The sequence below is a fragment of the Dermacentor andersoni genome, chromosome 11, assembly GCF_023375885.2.
Source record: "Dermacentor andersoni chromosome 11, qqDerAnde1_hic_scaffold, whole genome shotgun sequence".
Lineage (NCBI taxonomy): Eukaryota > Metazoa > Arthropoda > Arachnida > Ixodida > Ixodidae > Dermacentor > Dermacentor andersoni.
This window is the reverse complement of record NC_092824.1, coordinates 63,192,909-63,216,947: the sequence shown is the minus strand read 5'-3', so window position 1 is coordinate 63,216,947 and position 24,039 is coordinate 63,192,909. Positions and strand designations below refer to the sequence as shown.

At 43.7% G+C, this 24,039-nt stretch overlaps 1 protein-coding gene across 2 annotated transcripts in view; it reads left to right on the top strand.

Moving 5' to 3' along the window:
* The window catches only part of Hem (Nck associated protein 1 Hem), a 55,743-nt gene that overhangs the window by 25,262 nt on the left and 6,442 nt on the right, over positions 1-24,039 (top strand). Inside the window, exons 12-20 of one of the 2 annotated variants that reach the window (XM_050167559.3) lie at positions 694-980; positions 3,832-3,963; positions 5,366-5,481; positions 9,474-9,576; positions 12,483-12,616; positions 14,570-14,667; positions 16,870-16,963; positions 19,649-19,666; positions 23,911-23,993. In XM_050167559.3, the coding sequence (XP_050023516.1) occupies positions 694-980; positions 3,832-3,963; positions 5,366-5,481; positions 9,474-9,576; positions 12,483-12,616; positions 14,570-14,667; positions 16,870-16,963; positions 19,649-19,666; positions 23,911-23,993 (1,065 nt within the window). The remainder of the gene's footprint in view (positions 1-693; positions 981-3,831; positions 3,964-5,365; positions 5,482-9,473; positions 9,577-12,482; positions 12,617-14,569; positions 14,668-16,869; positions 16,964-19,648; positions 19,667-23,910; positions 23,994-24,039) is intronic. The other variant, XM_050167560.3, reaches the window with a different exon arrangement.

The window sequence follows — 24,039 nt, the reverse complement described above, 5'->3', positions numbered from 1 at the left end:
TCGGGCACGAGTGGTTTCAGATTTCAACCACATCAAGCAGCTGCTCCTGGACCCGCCGTGATTGCTTAATGGCTATGGTGTTGGGCTGCTAAGCAATAGGTTGCGGGATCGAATATGTCCCGACCATCGCGGCGGCATTTTGATGGCGGCAAAATGCGAAAACACTCGTGTACTTAGCTCCAGGTGCACATTAAAGAACCCCAGGTGGCCCAAATTTCTGGAGTCCCTCATTACGGCATGCCTCATAATCAGATTGTGGTTTCGGCATGTAAAATCCCATCTAAAAGAAAAGAAATGAAAGCTGCCTCTGGAAGTTTAGCTCAGAGCTTCTTCTTCTCGTCATGGTCAGTTTTCATTTCATAAAGTTAACGCCATGGATAACTAGCTACTCTGGTCCTGACAACTGGAACATGACGCTAGTGGACACATTCCTGGAAGGCATGTTCAAGGGCACTAAGGACATCTTTGCGCCCAGCTGCAAAGTGCAGCAGTGTTTGCAAATCACAGTTCACACTCTTTCACTGCCCTAAAGTTACCAGACAAGCCCCGTAAGCCAACTCTGCTTCTTCCTCTTGTCCAAACTGGCAAGTCATTCAGTGTAGACAACGAGGCTTGTAGAATGCTCATAGTAGAGTGAAATCTCGTCGGTCTTGTCTAACACTGTCACTCGTGCATGCGACCGGGTTGACGCAGCGTCACCACATTGGCGACCGGAGCCTGACGCTGGTGAACGCGTTCCTGGACGAGATGTCCAAGGAGGCTAAGAACATCATCACCACCATCTGCGATGAGCAGTGCACCCTGAGCGACCGTCTGCTGCCCAAGCACTCGGCGCCCCACATGGCTCTGCTGGCCATGCACCAGCGCAAGCAGCGCACCGACAAGAAGCACCGGCAGGGTGCAGGCGGTGCACAGCCCAACGCGCCGCGCGACAAGCCCGGCGCTGAGAGCTACCGCCGCACCCGCGAGGAGCTTAGCACGTGAGTGAAAAAAAAAAAAAAACTAGAGGCTCTTTGCATGAAACTGTGACTGAAAGAACTTTCGGTAGCAAGTTGGGGTCTCTCTTGCATGCGTTACCACTGACGTATTTATTTATTTATTCAATACTGCCAGCAGTCTTTCGGGAGCCAAGGCAGGAGTGGTACAGCTTTATGAACAAGTACAAAGTCAGCAGACGTCATCGGGACATCAAAGAGTGCTACACCGTGAAACCTCGTTACTACGAATGCCACATTAACAAACTTTTCAGATTAATGAACTTTTCAGAAATCCCCTGCTGACTGCTTATAGTTTCAGTGTAAAAAGTGTTTCACTATTATGAACTTCAGAATATCAAACTTTTCAGAATAACAATTGTTATTCAGTTTCTGTGTCATGTTAACAATGCCTCAGTACTACAAACTAATATTCTGAAGTCTGGAGATTCTTAGATTTGCGTGTATCCTCTATGGAAGCTGGAACACTAGGCTAGCAGACGACAAGGCGCACAAAGGGGACATCGCAGCACGTGGGTTCAGAAAACCCGAGATGGTGCTGGAGGAAAAAAAATGCCGAAAGGGGACTTTTTTTCCCCTATTGCGGAGGCAACGATGCATCAGGTTTTACGAGCGCATGCTCCACTCAGACAAGTGTCGCCTAGCAACAGAGGTGCGTCTCTTCCTTCTTTCCCCCTTCTTTAAGCGCACGCTTCTTCTTTCACACTTCTTTCTGAGGTTGTACCAGCTACACGCTCGGAGAAACTTAACCTTCATGGTCGCGAGGAAGCCTCATGGTTGCATTTTCCGGGCTGTCGTTCACATGCGCTTGCACGTTGGAATAGTTAAGGTGTCCGCCTCAAGTGAGACAGTTGTGGTGTCCATGGGCAAAGAATGTGTAAAACAAACAAAAAGAAAAGGTACACTTTATAGGTGACATGGAGCTTCTTTTTTTGTCAGTCTTTCTCAGTGTGCGCGTCTCTCCTGCACACGCCACTATATGAGGTGGTGCGTGGCAGCGGAATCTATCTAAAATAGCAACAACATAGGCCAACAGCGATGTTTTCTGGGATAGTTCATAGGGTGACAACTGATGGGTAGATAGGCGAAATGATCCATTTGGAGGCTTTCACTATAACGACCTTTCAGAATAATAAACAATTTGCTGCAGTCCGATGAAATTCGTTATATTGAGATTTCACTGTAGTAAACTGACTAGCAGGCTGATAAGTAGCAAACATAATAGGAATAAGTACCGAGCAGAAGAAATTAATTCGCGTCCATGCAGTCAGAGTTCGAATTATCGTGCAATGCACTGTAAGGTTCGGTTTTCCCTATACATTAAGTCCATGGGGCCCGTGGCAGCGCTGCAGAGCTGTCCGAATAATCAAACACATCTGAATTATTGGTCGGCAGCTGTGGTGTGATTTTTTTTGCTGTTGATCTTATGTTTAAAGTAGAAAGTTTTTTTTTTTTTTTTTCGTGTCATAGTCATGTGTGAGGATTTTGATATGTTAATCGTGTTCCAAGTGGAACAGCAGTCAGACACTGCAGCCAAGTAGCTATGAAGAACAACTTGGTCATTTTTGGATTTAATGCTGCTGTAGAAAACTCAGTCATCTGCAATGAAATGGCTCTTTACAGGAGAATTGAATAATAGGTCATTTAGTAATTAAAAAGAAGGAATTGTCCTAAAAGTGAGCCCTTTGAGACTCCGAATAAAACTGGCAGCAAGGATGGTTTGGATGCTCTTACCTGAATATACTCGTGTCTGTCAGATAGATACTAGTCAAGCAACCATAATATCTTTTCATTCTTTAGAAGCTTCTGTAGCGCTACCATGAGCTTACTGTGTGATATTCTATTAAAGGTTTTCTTGTGGTCTAGGAAAATAATGTTGGTATGACCACCTTCATCTAGATCTGCATACGCACTATTGCTCATCAACTGCTACCTAAGGTGCATATTGCAAAGTTATGGTTGCATGGAGCAGATCCTATGTGCCTTGTTGAAACCTTTGTGTTTGCTGCAGCACAGTATTGTGGCGCCATCTAGCATACAACGAGTGACTTACGGCTGTTTCCTATGAGATTTTGGGCTCACTTTTGCATCTTTCTTTTTCTCTGTTTAGACATATGACAAACAAGAGGCTTCAGACAAGATAACACAAACTAGTGCTAGAACTAACATGACTTGCAAGCGTAACCCACAAATGCAAGTAAAAGAGACGTGCTCTTTATACCCAATGACAGGTAACCAAGGCTACCAAACTGCCAGAGTGAACTGTGTTTGGTCACTCAAGTGATGTTTGCAGTACATATAGGTTGATTTCACTGGTGTCCTAATAGTGATTTTAAAGTCTGAAGGAACGAAGTCAATTGAATTATTCAGCAGGTCAAATTGTAAAGGACAGTCACATCTTCAGCACTTAATTTGTATAAACAATCAACCGTTGTCTTCTTTTACTAAACAAGTTTTTAGATTATGCAATGCAAGGCATGTCGATACATTGAAACACCTTTGTGCCGTTATGTGAGGACACTACCCACTCGTCACCAAAAATAACGAATTCACTTGTCACTAACTTTTTTTTCGAAAATGACCTGCCACTCGCAGTTCCTATGGTGCCCCTACTTGATCTACTTCTTAAGTTTGTAATATGAATTTAGGCTTTTTGAGCACCCTGCTTGCTGTCATGTCTGCCTTTTTTTTTTTCTCCTAAGAGAGCTTGTTGATGTGAACGACGGATCTTGAAATGAGAAGTGGTATGCAGTACTGTTCGATGACACCGTGTTGAAGGCGTTCCTGTGGATTTGGGCGTTTCAATTTGCACTTGTCGTGCCTGTCAACATCGCAGGATGGACAAGCTACATATGGCACTCACGGAACTGTGCTTTGCTATCAACTACGCCTCCAGCATCCATGTGTGGGAACACACGTTTGCGCCCAGGGAGTACCTGGCGCAACACCTTGAGAACCGCTTCAACAAGTAAGCTTTTTTGGGGCAGTTTACACTAAGCTCCATTAAAATTCGAAAATTGCAGGGCCCACAGACACAAAAAATATCATATTCACTTGTGTAGGAGTAGGAACTGCTCTTGTGTAAGACCCGCATCCCCATTTCAAGGTGAAAAACATGTGCAAAAAGCAAATAATAATAGTAATTGACAGACTCAACTGTATATCATATTGACGGCAAATAAAGACGGGGACAGAGGGAGAGAACACATAAACAGCACAGGCGGCAATATGACATGCAGTAAACACCAACTAGGCCAAAGTGAAGTTCTTCTAAGACTCAACTGTAGTTGACGTATGTGTGAAGCACTCATGATTTCTAGAGGTCGTTTGTATGAATAATGTAACTGTTGCGTAGTGAACAGTTATGTAGACATTATATGCTGTAGTGTCTATATTAAATAAGACAGTGTTTGTAATGGCCAATTGGGAGATGGAAAACAAAGTAAACCCAGTGCACATAACTAGTCGCCCTTGTGGCACACAATTTTGGATGGAAGTATTACTAGGATTGGCCAACCAAAACAGCAATATACCTTGCCTGCCTGTCTGCCTGACCTCAAGAAGTGACTGCACTGAAAGAAGAATGCTTTGCAATGAAAGTTTACGTGAAAATTTGATGATGCATGCATGGTATTCCGTGTCAATTGATAAGGAGTTAAAAGCTTTAAAGTTGCCAGATTGTTTAACAGCACAGACGGCACTGAGGGCAACCATGTATTGGCTTAACCATGAGTGTGTAGCCACCATTTGCATTATTCTATGCATCATTCACAATGTTGTTAGTTTTTTAGCACAACTTGGACAACTTGGGTAAGAGCACAACTTGCACAAGCTGCACTGTGCCAAGATTCAGAAGAAAGGAATGTGCAGGTCTTACATGAGTAAATAAGTTAGCGTAAATAAATGTGGATAAGTGCAGAGCAGTGCATGTTCACCATGCCTCCAATGATTTTTCTTCTGCCTATCACATTTAAAGAATGAATCACTTCTTTTAAGATGTGCCATGTGCTTTTTTGAAGCCCCTTTGATACCTCTGAACACTCAAGTTCTGTCATTTCTAGTGGGGGTATACACACGAAGGTAGACAGTTGGCCTTGTCACTGCAGCATGATCATAATTGTATTGCACGGGGAACAAAAGGCTTACAAGCTGAGCAGACGGCACGCAATGCTGACTTCAAGCAAGGGCTTTTGTGAGTCGGTGCGGCTTGCTCTGCCTGGATGTTCTGTGTTCCCGTGCTGTACATTTTCTTTGCAATTACCTCCACATAGGACTACTTGCCGATCGATGGGAAGGCTCAGTTCACCACATTGCATTCACTCGTGAATGAAGGCAGTACGCGTCAGGTAGTATGTCCATTGTGTGCGCAGGGCGCTGGTGGGGATGGTGATGTACAATCCAGAGAGCCACGAGATAGCCAAGCCCTCTGAGCTGCTTTCCAGTGTGCAGGCCTACATGAGCGTACTGCAGGGCATCGAGAACCATGGTGGGTGGAACTGAGTCTTTTCTTCACAGATTTCTCGGTTAACTAGGTGCTGGTGCCAACTGGTACGACCAGCAGATTGGTGCTTGTCAGGATGCTAATTTCATTGCTTGCTTAAAACACTGAATTTTCTTGGCCTTTTCGTTCTTTGACGTGCCTTTCTTTTGTATTAATGAGTGTTTGCCCAGTCAAAATTTCATGTTGTTGCTTAGTGCTTGGTAGCGTTGCAATCAGTGGTGATCAGTTTTCTGCCCCCCCCCCCTTTTTTTTCGTTTATCTTTATAGCAAAGTTAGTGATCTCTTAAAAATCTGCGGTGAAAAAGGATGTTCCACATCTGCTACCTTGGCTGCAAATGGTGCTGGCTAATGCTACCATGGATAATACAGTCTACGACAAATTTCTGAGAAGCCTGATTTTTCAGACATGCCCATTAGTTTGGATGCCTTCACATCACCGCTGTGTACCCCATAGAGCCAACGTATGAGGACATCTCAAAATTTTGGATGCTGAAGCCCTTTGCCATCCAACCTTCCTGAATTTTTGCCTCACCGCATGTCCGAAACGGCCATAAGTGAAGCCACCACTGCTGTTGTTTCGATTATCTCACAGCATCCAACCAACCAACACTCTCGCAGGCCAATCTGCTAGCAGCTTTAGTCACTGCGGCATGGCATTGCTAGGCCTGGCTGCTTTGACCTTTGTTAGCATGCTTCCTTCCAAATGGTGCCATGTTTTCCATGGGAAGATTCGCGAATTCAGATGGTTCCATAGTAGCTTGATTCGTAAAGCACCACATGTGTCATGCAAAGGATGCGGCTTCAGTCTTCACCTTCAGCAAGTTATCTCTGCGTCTACTTTCATTCCCTTTACCCGGTTACACTAGAACCTACAGTGAGGAAGGCTGCAAATTGCCACAGCAGCATGAGGAATGGCTGGCAGTACAGTTATTAGATGTCTCAACGCTAGTACTTTAGCTGGGGATGGTGCATGTTAAATTAAGCAACACTTGGCGGTGTTCCATGACAGTGACCCCTTTCTGCATTTAATATGCTCCACCGCATAACACGGCGTTATTGCGTTGAAGCTGACTAAAGAGGTCTGGTGATTATGCACTCTTGCTGGCCCCAAAATAAGTGTAGTCCTGCGCTTGGTTCCCGGTAGGTTTTAACCGGTACACACTTAGGAGGCTATGGCTTGTGCAAGCCTGGTTGCTTATTGCTAACTTTGGTTGCCTGTTGCTATGGAATGGTTGCTTGGCACAATGTACCAGTCGCTTGTTGCATTGTACCGGTAGCTTTTTGTAACGTACCGGTCATTGGAACATATACATTAAGCAAATTTCCCTCTGCACTGCTAAATTTACGTGACTGCCACATTCAAATGCAACGTCAGATGCGGGAACATTACAGAGTGTCGATGTATGAAAGAGGAACAAATGCATGGGAGTTAATGGAATCTCAATGAGGACCACGAAAATGCGACATCGTAGCCAGGAAAATGCAAAAGAGAGGAGCCTGTCTATTTCTACATTCCAGGTAAACATAACAAATAACATTTCCCTGTGCTTTCTCTGGCTTCATTGTCTGTTACTTTGTATGGTTATGACTAACGAAAAATTGAGCCCGTTTGATTCCCAAGATTAGAGTTATCTACCACAGGAGATGTTTAGTAAGCCTGTGCAGCTGACTAACGTTAATTCTATTTTTCAGCTAATTTTATCACCACCGAGGGTCTCGGCTGGCACCAATGCATTTTGATTTGCCCAAACTTTCGTTATTTGGATCCTAATATTGGTCTTTGTCAGATTATTCTAAATTTGCCAGTCGGCATGCTGTGCCTGACGACTCTGGTGATCCCTTTGTTGGCAACGCCTGTCTGGGCTTAGCTTAAGGGACAGTGAATGCATTGAACATACATTATCTCACGTCAAGAACGCTGATTTTCAGCCTGCTCTAGGAAGATTTTCAAGCAATAACCGCTACTCACAATGTCTTAACATGGCATTTACTCGGTTCTAACACGCGCCTTCTTTTTCAAAAACAAGTTGGGCTGAAAATTCAAATACAAAACCAAAACCGCCTTCGCTGCTTTAGTATGCTTTACCGCATAACACAAATGGATTGCGGCGAAGGTGACTTTAGGAAACCAGTCATCATTGTGCAACACATTTTAAAAACCTTTGCCCATTTTTCTTTTTAAAAAGTCGGGTCCGCGTTAGGTTTCTACTTTGTTTAGGAGATTAATTGTGGTTTATACATTAGTTTTTCGACTTTGGACACGTAGAAAGTGGGCTCACATTCATTCATTTGGCGGTTGTTGCATAGTTCTGCATTGCCCCTGAATCGAAATTCGGGGGTGCGTTAGAATCGGGCGTCAACTGCCGAATGAATGAGTGGTCTATTCTGGTGTGTTTTTTTTTTCCTATTTAATTGGACGCACTGGATAATTGACTCAATTTTCTCGGTCCTGTCAGAGTCAAATTAACGAAAGGTGACTCTATGTCCATGAAAATAATAACACTGCATTAGCTTCAGCAAATCAACAGCTGGCATCACAACAGCGTGTGAACTGCTTCATTTACCTTTTAGGCTGTTTACTTTCTCCTAGGCTTGAAGGGAATTCGAATTGAATAGTAGCAGTGTCAAATAATTTTGAAGCAGATAGTGTAAATAGTTTAGATTTGCATAAAGCTTTGACCAAGCGACCAGACATTGACAAGTATATGGAAAAAGAACGTTGGGGGACGAGGATGTGCAATGCTTGCATAGATGGAAACGTTAATCTTGGGAAACAGTTAACATTAAAATAAAATGCTTTTATGCAGACATTCTCATTAAAAAAATTCAAGTTGTTCAGCATTTGTTCACAATGCCATCGGTACATTAATTTCGTTTACGGACTTTTGCTCATTGTTGTGGTTCAGCCTACTCGAAATTTGGTTACAGTCAAGGCCACAGGGACATTTCACGTTTGCCTGTTACACATCGTCGCGATGCTACGAAGTGCAGATGTCTTGTGCAATCTTGACTGCATGCAGTTTGCACTGTGTGCACAAATTCTGCTCAGCATTTTCTGCCTACATGTGAGCTTCCCTCCAGTGAGCTCACAAATCTGGTAGATCTGCTCACTGTGCTTGCTGTCTGGTCACCCGCGGAACTGAATGCCTGTGCGCCCTATCTCAGGCCCAATCACCAAGAAGCCTCTTGTACGGACATATAAGCGCAGTGGTAAACTTCACGCAACAATTTGCTGCCCTCTACCGTGTCCGCCAGCAGCAGTTTCGTCACGTCCTGCTGCCTTGGCTGTTAGGCCTAACCAGCACGGCAGCGCTACTTCACCAGGTGTTCGTGACAAAATTTGCGATTTATAAGCCTAGTCAACACAGTTAGTCAGAGCAACCGTATAGCGGAGCGACCATATAGAAATTACACCTTATTAACAAAAGTGAGAATACATACGTCAGCCTGCATGGCGCCAACTTTCTTCATGCCACCATTTTTCTGACCTCACACTCACGGACCATCTTTAAAGCTTTGGTTGCCGTTGCATGTTGGTTCAACAGCGAGCATGAAAATGAACAGAGGGACAAACTTCCTTGTGGCTGCGGAGGTGTTTTATGATTGGGCAGGTTGGCAAAATTACTTGACAACTGTCAATGAATGTTTCGAATTTGTCTTGTCTTGGCTTGGGTCTGTGTCAGTGGCACTGCGACTTGCTCACCGACACTGGAGGTGTCAGTCGTACCTTTTCAAATTTATATTTATTTGTTCTTTCCAAATTCTTCTGAATTCACAAATACTGAAATTCAAATCGAAGTGAGTACCAAACATCAAAGTATTCAGGCCAATTATTGTAGCAAAGATATTTAATATTTACATGAACCTGCTTGTTACATTGCACAGCCAATCTGGGTTTAACGTTTTGACTTATAATTGTGTTTGATCATGAATATTTATTGCTTCTTCTTTCTCTTTCACCTTCTTGCCCACCCCAGTGCACGTAGACGTGACGCGGGTGTTCAACAACGTCCTGCTGCAGCAGACGCAACCACAAGACAGCCACGGTGACAAGACCATCGCCACCCTCTACACCAACTGGTGAGCCTGTTGCACGAGTTTCACAACCTCGAACCTCCATTCCTATTTTTATTCTCAGATTTTCTTGTCAACTATTCCAAGTCCTCTATGAAGGGGCACTAAAAAGAAACAATACCAGTTTATACCAATCAAGTAGAGGTGTGTGGATACTGAATAGATTTCGAATCGAATCAACAAGAAAAAAATGAGTATCAGATTGAATGCCATTATCAGAAAGTTTATCACAAAGTTAAGGCTAACAAATTTTGGCCAAGAAAACGTGGTGCGGCACATGCTCAGGAGTCTCCTAGCATTGCATAACAAGAGTGTAGAGAGCTATCAGTAACTTTGATAAATAGAAATCAAGATACAGTGGAATCTCAGACTGAAACTGCTGGAATGGAACTGCCACTTAAACAGAATGCCATCCGCATGGTTGGTTGGTTTTTTATTCATGCAATGCTTTCTGCAATGCCTCTCACTAAATGGAACTCCTGATAAACGGAACCAATTTCCCTTATCCCTTGAAATTCCATTTAACGAGAATACACTGTAGTCTACCCTTATTAAAGGGAATACCAAATTAGTGTGCCAGCACTGATTATAGCTCAGTTCTAGTATATGCGAAGGTCAAGAAAATATTTTACCAATAGAATGTCTGTTGACTAGAATCCAGTACTTTTTTTCTCTCAGAAGGTAAAGAATTAGTGACAATATGTCTTACTTAATATCAGTGCAGTTCTCAGTGAACCTGTGTTTAACAACAATTTTATTGCATCAAAGATTTGCTTTCCAGTTTTCTTCCAAAATAGAAGAGTTTCTCATCTTCACAGCAGGGGAGTTATCAAAAGGCTTGGTTTGCACGACAAACGAATGTTCATACCACGCATCACATGACTCGATCACCGCTCCGCGCATAGCCATCATTGGTGCTGTGTATGTCAACCATGGCCGGCGCCGACAATGAAGAGCAGGCATCTTTAGATTCGCGGCAAGTTTGTGCAACGCTGCCCCCCCCCCTTTCCCACCCTCCTCGTCCATTTGCCATCTGTGCAAATGTATTCGGCTGGGCAGTCAGCGCACTAGTCACGCAACACTTTTGCACCCACCCTGTAAATCCAAAGAGGTAGTCTTGCAGCTACAAAAATGCACCGGTGTGCGCTTTCAAATGGCCTCAGATACAGTGTGTCATCCCGTACACTTGCTTTTATTTGTGAAGTGGTTGTTGGCTTTTTGAATGTCGCGGGGCCACTGCAAATAAATCTGCGTCAATTCAGCACCATACAGTAACTTTAGTTACCAACGACCGACGAAGCATGCGCAAATTAGGCCTAATGGCCTAAGCAGTGTGGCTCTGATAAAACTTTGCCGCCACTAGTGTGGTAAAGGGCTGCAAAGCATTGCAGAATGCTTGCCACTAATATCTTCGTATGGGTGGCTCATCAGTGACTGGTCCCAAAATCCTGCGTATGGGTTAGATTGGCAGCTGTCGAAGCAGTGTTAAGTTGGCAGTCGTACACGTCTTTTGGCGGCCAGTTGGCTCGATTTTGACAAGTGTTTTGGCACTCTCCGAAATGCGTGCTGCTTTGGTTTGGCATTCTGCATTGTAAGAACGTTGTACTGGACGAACGTTTTACCGACATAGGCAGCTCCGGCCAGCGTGGCGCTGTTTTACAAATTTCAGTGTTTGGGTACTGTGTGTGTGATCCCTGCATCGGGCCGACGTCAGGGAGCAGACAACACAAAAGTGCTCACAGAGCCAAAGTCCACGACCACGTCAGCCAGGGCAGGGCGGCCCATTTGTGGTTCACTCAGCTCTCGTTTAGCATGGAAAACAATGAAGTGAGGCGCTCAATCGCGTTGTGTAGAACATGAGGGGCTCCGCGGCACACGCGACATCCGGCACTGTGCATGTCTCAATCGCCAAAAATACCGAATGTTCGATTCACAAATCAAATTATTCGAGCATTCACTATTGAATTCTATGTGGGGATATTCGAGTATTCGCACAACCATTAAGGTATTGTTCGAAAACTATATTTTTCTTAATTCCATGCTAAGGGGTTGATTACTAGAAAAGAAACGAATGGCCAGACATTTGGCTGAACGGCCGGAGCACCTAGGTGCTCTGGCCACTTCATGTGCCGCTGCATGCCAGCGTCCTGCCTGTTTCAGCTAGGGGAAGGTGAGACTGCGCACGCAGTAAGGGAGACCCTGGGCAGAGCTCTCCGGAAAGAAACAACCCGCATTTATTAACCTGGAGGTTCAATGCAATGCAAAGTTAACATCGCAACTGAATCTGAGTGTAATTGTTATATAAAAGCATGGTTAAATGGTCGATGCTATCAGTGCACCATGACAAAGAAAACAAAGAACAAAGAATCCAGTCTATAGAGCAGCCACATATCCTTTGGAAAGCATCTGCCATTGCGCTCCCACAGCACAGAATATAGAAAAAGAAGCAAACAGAGGAACAGATGGTGGCCTAATTGAACAGTGCTGCCTCAGGACATCGAGATGACGGAAAAATACACTCATCCGCCGAGGCCAGGACCCCGACAAGCCGAAGTAACAGTTGCCCGGAGGGAAACAAAGGGCTGCCGTCAGCAGAGAGGAACACGCGCGCACTTTCCGACTCTTGGATGTCCTCGCCGCGAGCCCCTTCTTGTGTGCACGCAAGCAAGGCCCGAATCCCACCAGAAAGTCAGCCAATCGGAGGAGTTCGTTGACCTTCCCGTGGGCAGGTTGACAGCCGAGTGACAGTGTTTCACGACGGGCTGCAATCCCGTCCAGGCGGCGAGGCGAGGGACACGGAGCTCTCGGAAACACAGTGCAACAGAACAGCGTCGCACAACTATTGCGAGTGCTCAAAAACCCGCAAGCTGCTGATACTTTTTTTTTTTTGTTCGCTATTTTGATGCTTGCAGGTACCTGGAGGTTCTTCTGCGCAAGGTGACGGCAGGCCACATGTGCTACTCTCCGTTGCACCGAGCCTTTGTCAACCTTGTGCACGACGGACAGCAGGTGCCTTTCACTGCAGAGGAGTTCTCCGACGTCCAGGGTGAGGTGCCTCTGTGACGGCACTCGATGTGTCCCTGCAACACTTTCTTTGGGGCCACCGTATTTGCTCTAGATTTATTCTCAGCATGCCACGGAACACCGAGCAAAAAGAATTCTGAAAATTGCCCCACAGAGGCTCACATTATCGGTCAGAAAATTAAAAATACAAGCAAAATGAGTCACCCCCCTTTAGAATTTTCACAGCTCTAAATGCCATATTTCACTTTCCTATAATGTCATGTGGTGACAGCAATAGCCAGGGTTGCCGAGCTGGTTCGGCCTATTGTTGGTGTTCTCATGGCTTTCGCAATCAGGCGAAGAGCAGTATAATCTCGGAGGCCATGGCATCACTTCTGTGATTACGACAGCTTGAGGTGGCTCTTGGTGCGCCAAAGCACCCGGCATGTGAGGCGCCATTTCAATGGTTGCAACACTTTCCTGTGGCTGTGCAATAACTAAAATGGTTGTAAAATGTAATATGTACTGTAGCTTTTCCTTTTTTGTTATATACTCGCAGTATCATTCAAACATAAATAGCACATTACATTTTTTAACCAATCATCATAGCATCAGTCTTTGATATCATGTCCTGTCTATGAAACACAAAATCTCTGCATCGAGGAGATGCTGTTAGTACCACTCAATCTTTTCCTAGCACAATACAGAGCCCCCTTAAAGGTCAACTGTAATGAAATTTCGCTTTGGTTAAATTGATAAGTAATGAGCAGTATATACTGCAGAAGCAATCTTGGCAACGTTTCAGGGCTGCTAATTGTTTTTTATTAGTGGCCTTTTATAGACTTAAGCAGATGACATGTATCTGGTGGTCGGCGGATATGACACAAGTCTTAGGACGGCGCTTCCGAAATTTTTTTTGTTTTTCATGAGTGGTGGCTAACCTGGGAGGTCAGGGTGATGAGCTGCGCATTCCGAGTCATGTCACTTTTGGCAAACAGTAATGACTACATTTTTTTTTTAGTTTTGGCATCGGAAACACCTACTTTTGTGAGCATTTTGCGATTCATTCATTCGTGTTTAAAACATTATTTTTTTTTCATGGTGGCTGCACTCAGTTTTCGGAGAACATTGGCGTAACATTTTCCTGTTACTGTCCTGCTTTTTTCTATGTAGTCAATCGGCAGGATCCCCTTTGCATCCTAGAAAATGGTCACCAGCGATTTTCTCCTAGAGCGTCGAGCCTTGAATTTTTTGGGAGGGGTCAACCCCGAATGCCTATGCTTCATAGGCTGTTGCTTTGTTTCTGGGTCTCACTGGTAAATCTACGTCTCAGCCCCAGTCACAAGGTGGACAAGAACATCCTCTGCGTCACCATTATAGGGGCTAGAAACATCCCTTGATAAATTCAGGAAGGGGTGTCAACCTTCCGTAAAGAGGCTTCGTATAGCGCCCACCATACCGAAACCTTCTACATGCCCAAAGCGTCGTAACTGATTGTGTTCGAATGGTCTATTCCATGGTGATTTTGGACACTCTAATGCAACAATTGTTCACAGTAAGTCTCTAGACCCAGACTGAATGACACAAATCAGCTGAAGTGGTGGGACCTTGGGTCATCTTTCATCCTGGCAGCATGCCAAAACTCATTGTACCAACGAAGTCTTGTTGCATACGAAAGACATTCACAGCCTTACACATTCACCACTCTGCTGTAAATTTCCTTGGTGCAACTCTTTTCTCTACATTTAGCTGGCTTATGAGGAACAACGATGGCATTTGAAGTCTCGATACTGCAACATTGGTTGGACAGACGATCTGAGCAAGAGATGTAGAGACACCAGTGTCCAACTTTGGTTATAACCCAGTTTCCAAAGATTTTGTATCGCCCCTCCTGTTTTCATGTTAGATGTGACTTCATTGTAATGAGATTTGACTGTGTTTTTGAATTTGAGTGTGCAAGTAATAAGCCTGTTGAATCCGCTTTTTGTTCTTTCAGAGTTGCGCTCGCTGGCCGAGCTGATCGGGCCCTATGGCATGAAGTTCCTCAACGAAAGTCTCATGTGGCACATTGCCAGTCAGGTCGCAGAACTGAAGGTGAGATCTGCCGCAAAAATTCACTTTCAGAACTGTCAGCCTTCGTGCTCTCTCTCTCTTATCGTATGTCGTATCATTTCAAGGGCTTCAAACTAATTTGTCTGCTGTTACATTGTGCCTCTAAGTTAAAAGTGTGTCTGTGTGAAATTGGTTCCCAGTAATACTAGTACAATCGACTTGCATTTATTCAACCTCGGTTAATTCGAATGGTTGCCTAATTCGAATGTACTGGTAAGTCCTGGCAGAAAAATTTGGAGGACGCTTAAGGTTCACCTTTAAGAGTGGAATGCGATAGCATTAAAAGATCCCTGTCTGCTTCTCATATTTCCCGGCAACTGTGGCTTATGTATGCAGTGGAGGCGAGCGCCATGTGGAGGTGTTACAAGGAACCAGATGCATTAATCCATGGCCTCTGAGATTTGCGTGCACTGGCGTGCACAAATCTCGAATGTCGTAGCCGGTCTATGAATGGTAGAAACACTAGAAAAGGGGTTTGTTGAGTTTCTGTGAAACAGAATTATGTTAATTCAATCCGACGCAATCATGTCTATAGGTTATGTGTAAGCCGTACTTTAAGATTTTTCTTACGTATATTTGAGAAATTCAATTCCTTCAGTAACTTCATTGTGCTACACAGAAGGCCTGCGTGGTTAGGTATGCAGGGTTCAGAATAATTTTTGCCGAAACGACGGTCGTTTCTAGATGCAGGATGCCGACACCAGATTTTCTGCGACACAGCGCCCTTAATGCTGTGGTGTTAAAACCATACTTTGGCAGGCTATTGAAGAAAAATTTGTTTAGTTCAATTGCGAAAGCACACCACTGCAGTTGGCAGCTGTAGAGTCCACCATGGCTAGGCCTAGCTGCTTCGACGTTCGCTATGAAGCTTCCTGTTTGGTGCCGTGTTTTTCATTGAAAGAATTCAATACTGTCAGCAATGGCACTGACTTTGCCGTTTTATCCTCTCCAATGACTTCGAAGCGCGGCAAGCATGCTGCGTTGCGTAATGCCAGTTCACAAAAGTAAACTTTGCCGCAGTAGAGTGGTGTCACGTGGTGATGCATATGCGATGTATATTGGGGAAGCATATGAAGTGTGGAAAGGGGCCACAGTCACATGACACACTATGTATTCCTTAATTATACGTGCGTGTACCCACCATCTCCTGTCATAGTACCTTATAAGTGTACTGGAAGACCTTCAGAGCTGTTCCGGACATGCCTGTGGGGATTTTATCCCTAGGGGGGAAAGTGGGGCTGAGGGAGGCAGTAAACGGCATGCATTCATTATTTTGGACTGCCCAATTTTTCGGACGTTCTCGCAGCCCCTTGTGATTCGAAAAATTCAGACATTGACTGTATACAGCACTGTCAATTAAGGTCCAGAAGTTTTTTATTAACTCCTTTTTTATCTAGAACAAAATTTGAACTCGTTCATTTCACCACAGTTGTTAATTGACCTTTTGGATAATTGACCTGTATCTTGCAGTGCCACAAGGATCGGCTTAATGGGAGTCAGCTGTATCTGTGAACAATAAGGATTATTATAAGTGCACACTAAGGCCTCACCATTTAAAAGCAAAAGATTATTAAAAAAAAAAGAATTTTAGGCGCACTGTTTTTGCCGCATCGAGGGTGGCGGAGGGCAGTAAACAGCATGCATTCATTATTTTGGACTACCCAATTTTTCGGACGTTCTTGCAGCCCCTAGCGAGTCTGAAAAATCGGACGTTGACGGTATACAGCGCTGTCCGTTAAGGTCCAGAAATTTTTTTAATATCTCTTTTTTATGTTCAAAAAGATTTGGACGTATTCATTTCACCAAGGTTGTTAATTGACCTTTTGGATAATTTATCTGTATCTTACGGTCCCACAAGGGTCTGTTTAACAGAATTCAACTGTATCTGTGAACATTAAGGATTATTATAAGTGCACACTAAGGCCTCATCACTTAAAAGAAAAAGATTATTTTAAAAAAGTTTTTGACACGCTGTTTTTGCTGCAATGGGCACATTCTGATAGTGGCAGAATGCTGAAACACTCATGGGCTTAGATCGACGTGCACATTGAATCTTAGGAGGTCAAAATCAATCCGCAGCCGCCGCTGCGGTGTCCCCATAGCCGGCGTGTTGCTTTTTGGGCATTAAACACCACATATTGAATTGACATACCTTTGCCTCTGCTTTCCCATCACTTGTTCCAGAAAATTGTGCTCCAGAATCGGGAGATTCTCATCGAGCTGCGTTCCAACTACGACAAGCCTGAACAGATGCGGGAGCTTTTCAAGAAGCTGCAAAGTCAGTATCCACCAGTAACTTTTCTTCTTTGTTGGCTGGACTGGCCTGCTGCCTCTTTCTCTCCTTAGTTTACTTCTTTTTTGCAGTTTTTGGCATTATGACATGGTATGGCCAACATTGCATTCCAGAGACTGAAATTTCAGGCTGTCTGGCTATGGTTGTGTGCTTGTTGGCTGCTAGCAGCCATTACTTTCTGCAGCTGAGCCGTGGCACTTGTTATATTGTTATTTTAGTATTGACCTGTATAAGCTAACGCTGAATATAAGTTGATGTTTCCATGAGACCTTCAGCTGTGACACCCCTAGAGAAAAAGTGTACACAAACTTTTTTCTTTAGGACTTATTGTTCAGGATGTTCTGGTTCTTTTTCTCTCCCTTTTTTTTTTCTTTTTGACACAATTGACAAGAACTGAATTCTGGGTCTGTTTGTAACTTTGCATGGTTGAAAAAAGGCTACAAAATGTGCAAAGGCGTGCACGCTGTGACGTTTGTCGAACAGCATTTCATCAGACGGATAGGCAATAGTGTACATGCAAGTATTATGAATGCCTAAGCATACCGACAAAATCACGTACCTATTCAAATGAGGGGATGATAGGACAATTGCAACACTTCTTATCTTTATGGAGCATTAAAAAGCGTTATCTTACACATGTATCACCGAACTTACAGCTGGAAAACGTTTCAAACATTAGACAGTTTTAGAACAGCATTCAGCGCCTTGCATACGTTAAATGCGACCATTGCACGGGTTTGTACGGTTAGTGTCTTTCGACGTACAGGAACGCAAACGTAAAGAAAATGTCAGGAGATAGGGCACTACCTAATGTATAAGTTGAAACCTGTTCAAGCCAAGACAGCCCATTATTATACCTCTTCCCTTTTCTATGTTCGCCCATCTCCTGTGGTCTATGCACGCCAAAATCTCCCAACGATCTCAGAAATCAGGTGTGCTTTGTGGTGAGTTGAAGGCAACTGAGAGTTTAATTCACCATTTATTGGCGATCAGCAATCGCGAGAGTTCAGTCATTGGGACAATTTGCACTTAAATGTGAGCCGCATTTGCTGCCATGTTTGTCAGTTGTATTTCTTATTGTACATAAAGACTACGTATGTTAAACTCTCTAAATAACATAAACATTCCACAGAAATCCAGCAGCATATGAAGCATGCGCATATTAAAAGAAACTATGCTGTTTCTCTTTATATATAAAAGCCATTTACATTTACTTGCAAACACTATTCTTAAGCTGTCTATTAAGAGCAAAACTCCTATAATGATTTTGCTTCCATGTGTACATGGTTCTATCAGGATGTCTGAGCATGCAAACGTCTTGTAAATGCATTATTGCCTTTATTGTGTGGTTAACTGCCACTTGATAATCTGTACGCTGTTTGTATTCCTTCATCCCATTTTGTAATAAGAGGGACACTTGGTTGAGTTGGCGGAAGTTCATATCTGACAAACAGCAGCACTAGCAAGACAACGATGAAGAACAGAGGTTAACCACTTGTGAAACCTCTGTTCTTCATCCTCGTCAAGTTGGCTCTGCTGTTTGTCAGACATGACCATCCCATTTTGTATCGCGGTTTTCAACCATGATCAGGTTCACCTATGTGCAGCATTACATTGCATATTCTGCATGAGAACCCTGGCTTATTGACTGCAGTCACCTTGAGAACTGACCCCAGCAAATCTGAAATCACTCTTATTGTGTGCTAAATTTTGAAGGCGTTCTGGCATTGGCATAAGTCCAGAGAAGTCACGTTCTCAAGCTAAATTATAGTGTGTGTTGCTGTAGGGCCGCTTGGAGGGGAATCGAGGTGCTATTTGACCATTTGCACGCTGTTTTACAAGGTATTGAGTAGTTCAGTAATATTTTCATGCTGTGACTATTGGTTTGTCTGGAATATAATGAGTTGTAAGGCTGTATTCTCAGCTGATTGCTGTCAGAGATGGTCATTGTTAGTTAAGCTAGTGGACAGGATGCTCATCGCTTTAATAATACGCCATGACGAACGTTGTGTCAGGCGAAGTTGAAAAGTATTCCCAAATATGATCGCCTGATGAAACAGGCCTTTATGAATAACTTGTGAGTAGTGCCTCAACAGTAGCATTGAAAATGTCCATTTCACGCACACCTCATCTGAAGCCTATGAAATATTTCATAAATGGGTCAGTCAGGTGCAGAAAGCTCCTCCAGCTAAACTGTTTGCCCATTCACACTCAAAGTTTCTCACAAAGATGGCATTTCACAGTGTACGTTGTTTAACACCATATTTTGGGATGCAGCACTTACATGTTTCGTACGGAATAAACTAAACGCACATGTCAGCTGCGGCAGTGTCGGACGAAAGGTTTACTCTTGGAAATGGGACGGTGACGCCATCTGTCCTTGCAATGGCAAAACGGGCCACATGCCACGTTTCACCATAACATAGGTGGCGCCGCTGTTCGTTTCACCGTGACGACTTTTTTTTTGTTCTTGCATTGCTGCAGGTAACATATAGCTGCAATTGATTCTGGACAAAACCTTTCAATGATCACTTGTAGAAGGCAGCCTTTCTCATGGGGGTGTGTTGACTTGTGCCCCTCTCTTCTTCCACCTCTCCCTTTTCCTCTGTTTCTCTCTGCTTGCCCTTTCTCTCTATTTCTCTCTCTCTCTCTCTGCACGTGCTGCGCCAGGACCCAGGATGGCCCAGCGTAAGGCTGCCGTGTTTCTCTCGTTTTTGTTCTGTCTGTTTTCTGTGCTTTGTTCTTGATCTTGTGCTATATGGCTTTGTCTGTTCTGGTCTTTTTTCTTTGTGCTAGTGTTCTTTTTCTTGTTTCTTCTGTTCTTTTTTCTTCTTATTTTTTCTAATGTGTCAGTGATTGCTTCTTGCGCTGCTGGGAAGCTTGTTGACGCCCTGCTATTGCTTTCTTAGGAATGGCTGAAGAAACAGTTTGTTAGTGACATTGCCCATGTAAGCATTTCTGCAGTAGTACAGCGCTGGCCTCGAGTGCTTGCTACCTGGATGCCACCTTGCCACTGCTGATGCCATAAACTGTTTGCGTAAAAGCCTGTGTGTTTTGCAGGGTGTCTACCAACAGGGAAAACTGGGAATACTCAGGGATTTCAATAGTCTGGAAATACTCAGGGACAACTCAAGGAATTTGTGCTTCTATCAGGGAAAATTAGCAGTAATTTTACTGAAAACGAACAAAATTCGCCACTGTCAGCAATGCGACTCCGCCTTTGTGGTCCTCGCTATGAGCTTCGAAGCTCGGAAAGCACGACGCGTTGCATAATGCCGGTTTTGGAAAGTTATCTTCACCTTAGTATAGCAATCTTACGTGGTGAAGCATACGTGAAAGTATTTCGGTGAAGCATAACAAGTGAAGCAAACAATTGTCTCGGGACGCAATATGTATTCGTAAATTATACACACGTGCACTCGCCATCTCTAGTCGCAGTACGAGCACCAGTATGCTAATAAGTGTACTGGCAGGCATTCAGAGCATTTTTGGATGTGCTTGTGGTGATTGGAGCCCTTAAAGGCAGTAAAAGACATGCATTCATTTTGTCGGACTGCCCGATCTTTCAGATGTTTTTGCAACCTCTAGGGAGTACTAAAAATCGTACGTTGACTGTGAAACTGACCAAGAGGATGGTTCAAATGGTTTGTGAAGTCAGTGTGCGTCGGAAGGAGGACGAGAGCAGAAAGGACCTACATATTGAGGAATAAACGGGAAAGGAAGCATGCTGCCGCCATTTTGAAGGAGCTTCAGCTCAAAAAACAAAGTGTTGGCTAATGCCAAGATGCAGGTATCTCTCATCCAAGCTAAAATAAACTCTTTCAAGAAGTGAAATGCAACATTGAGGCATTGTGCGCGGGCTGAGAGTATGTCTGGACAGTTGAGGGTGACCTTAGAGCTGACTTAATCTGACTTATGACAAAGTTTGGACATCATACCAATGAGCTTGTAACCAATTGATAGAAATAGCTCATATTCGAAAATATTTACTTCTGTATGCAGCTCCTTTTTATTCGTATTTGAGAATGTTCGACTCGATTCACAATAGGTTTTACCATTTTTTTTTCGAAGGTATTTTATTTGCTGAGCATTTCACTAGCTTCTCCCCCCCCTCCCATTTCTGTTTTCATATTAAATAACATAAGCGCTACCCCTTATTATAAAAGCTGGATTAAGTAGTTTTTTTTAATTTTTAACATGCTTACTAGAGAGTGACAGTATCGGGCTACATGGTGTCAGCCTGCCTTGACACAAAACAAAGTTCTGTGTCACTCAGGGAATTTGGAAATGTCAACTTGGTAGACACTTTGCTTTTGTCACACTCAATTCTGGTCAGAAACGCAAGACTAGTCTTCAATATATATATATATATATATATACATACACACACATTTCTCTTGGGGCCCAGAATATGTTACAGAGTGGGCGGGGCAGGTGCAATACAGTAACTGAAGCTAACACATGATCAAATAAATGAACAGTAGTTGAATGCAGAGCTTTAAGATGTGCTTTGTGTCAATTGCTTTAAGAGCTGAGTCTTTGGTGTTGACTGCTAAGGGAACAATGTTATGTTGTTCTCAGCTAGTCTTAAGGCCCGACCACATGGGGCATGTCATATGCACCTAACTATGTGCCACCTGTCCTATGCGTCTTGCGAGTCGAGAGGCATGGGTGACATATGTATCTGCACGTGCGAGATATGATCGTAGGCACCGGAGCTGGCTATGAGTTTGCCAGCATCATGTGGCCAGCATATGAACTTCAGGCACAGTAGGTGTGAGATGCCACAACAAATTGTTGTTAGTTTTGTACAGTCTGTGCCATTATCGTGTGAAGTGATGCAAATCTCAACAGTGAATTTTATTAATAATATATATTTAAGTACGTGTGTCAAGGCTTGACCTGTACTGTGGCAGGTCGAGCACAAACACCGGAAAAATGAGTGCCTCACCAAATGGTTGCACTACTAAATGCTGTGGTCGCAAGCTTCATTCTTGTGCTGGAAATTACGTGGGCAGAAACTGTAGCCATAGCCAGGCAATAAAAAGACTCTATAGCAATGTTTTATGCAGAGACTGCGCTCCAAGCATGTCCAAGTAGCCACTTGGACGCGTGAAACTTTGTGTGGTGCACTGCGAATAATGTGTGCAATGGTGTGTTGATGCTGATGCAGCTTCGTTTACTACACAAACATGTATACTGTGTGTGATGTACAGATTTTGCTTAACATGTGTCTAAATTAAAAAATGTAGTGCTTCTGATAATTATAAATAAAATAAGAAGTAAAATGACGAAGTTATTGATAAAGTGCCTTCGAAGCAAAAACACTAAGGGTTCTGTAGAGGCGATTTTGTAGCACTCTGCTACACATGCAGATATCTTTTGCATATGAACGTTGAGCTGCATAAGTTGATATGTACACATAGCTAGATGCATGTGTAGTGTTCTGCGTGGTTGGGCCTTTAAGCAAAACGGAACAAAATATCATTTGTGCGTCAAAATGTAATATAAATTTCGTATTCGTGATTGAGACATGATGACATGTGCAATGATCCTGTAAAGCATTCTCATTTAAGTTAGTGGTTTTTGAAATATCTTGTGGAACAGGTAACGAGAAGTTCGTCTTCTAAGCTGCAGATTAAAGATAACAAGGTTTGATTTCTTTAAAGAAGTCTCTTTAGAACCTACCTTGGGTTGATATCTCTAAGTAACAGCTTTGTAAGCGTCCCTCAGCATATCATGCTATGTAGTAACGCACACATACACACATACATTTACTTATTACATATTGACACTTGTATGTACATTTTTGCTGTTTTTCACAATAGTTTTCATTAAATGTTCATAGTAACTTCGTTTTTTTCTTTTTTCCGTCTTATTTTCTTCTCATACCTCTTCAATCCGGCCCCGTTGATATTGCCATTCTTCTTCACTACAGCCACCGTCTCCGGAGGTGGCACAGATCGGAGACCTGGTCAACTCGGAGCTTATTGTTTACCAAGTGGTAGCTTGGTTGAAGTCGACTGCAGCACATGCAAGCAGATCATATGTCACACCAATGTTACATCCAGATGCCAATGGGATGTGGCTAGGAGCATGTGCGACGTCCAATCCGCTGTAGACTGCTTGTTATTAATGTGAAGCATTCTTTGGTTCATTCCAGGCACTTCCCGGTAGGTTGGTTTCGGGCCTCTTAAGTTTCTTACGTGCAATCGAACGCTGTCTCGCCGCGGCAACCTGACACTCGGGCAAACTTGCACGTATGCTTCTCCCGGGACTGACAGCAAATAGCTCTGTGAGACGACTGGCAAAAGCGTTGTCGCACAGCGTGAGTGAGAGTGTATGCTGGTGCGCCACTTTCCATTTGGGCACAGACATACCGCTACCATTCGTGTGCGTTACGAGCTGGAGCGTGCTAGCTTCCCCCATTCTTGCTTCGTGGATGCCGGCGCTTTATGGCACTCTGTTAGGGGTCACTGCCTCTGGGATTGGCCCACATTTCCAGGTCCTTTCCTTGTAGCAGCTAATGTTACCAAGGTGCTGTGTGACATTGTACTGCCTTCGGGGTGGCCCTTGGTCATAACAAACAGGTTGTAGCATTTCTTCACTGAAGTAAAAGAAAAAAAAAAAGGACTGTCGTCACGCTGCCACTGTCGTACTATCGTCATCGCTGTAGTCTTGCAGCTGTCGTCACAAGTGCTTCACATAGCATTGATTCCCACAGATAATGTTTTTGTCATATTTTGTTTTTAATTAATGCACTTGGAGAATGTGCTAATAATGAAACATATAGTAGTAAAATATTTGGTGAGCTTACAGTAGAAAACTGCATCTGTGCTGCCAAGATCTTTGGTAAACTTTGGAGGATGTTTGTGTGTTTGCAAGTGATGAGAATCATTGCAGTTGCAGCAGGTCTTGCTTATTTGCTGCAGATGTGGACAGTGTTCTCCAGAGGATGACCATCGTCGGCGTCATCCTCTGCTTCCGGATGCTAGCTCAGGAAGCCTTGAATGATGTGAGTGCGTTACTCCCTACTTGCCTGAACTGCAAATGCAAGTTCA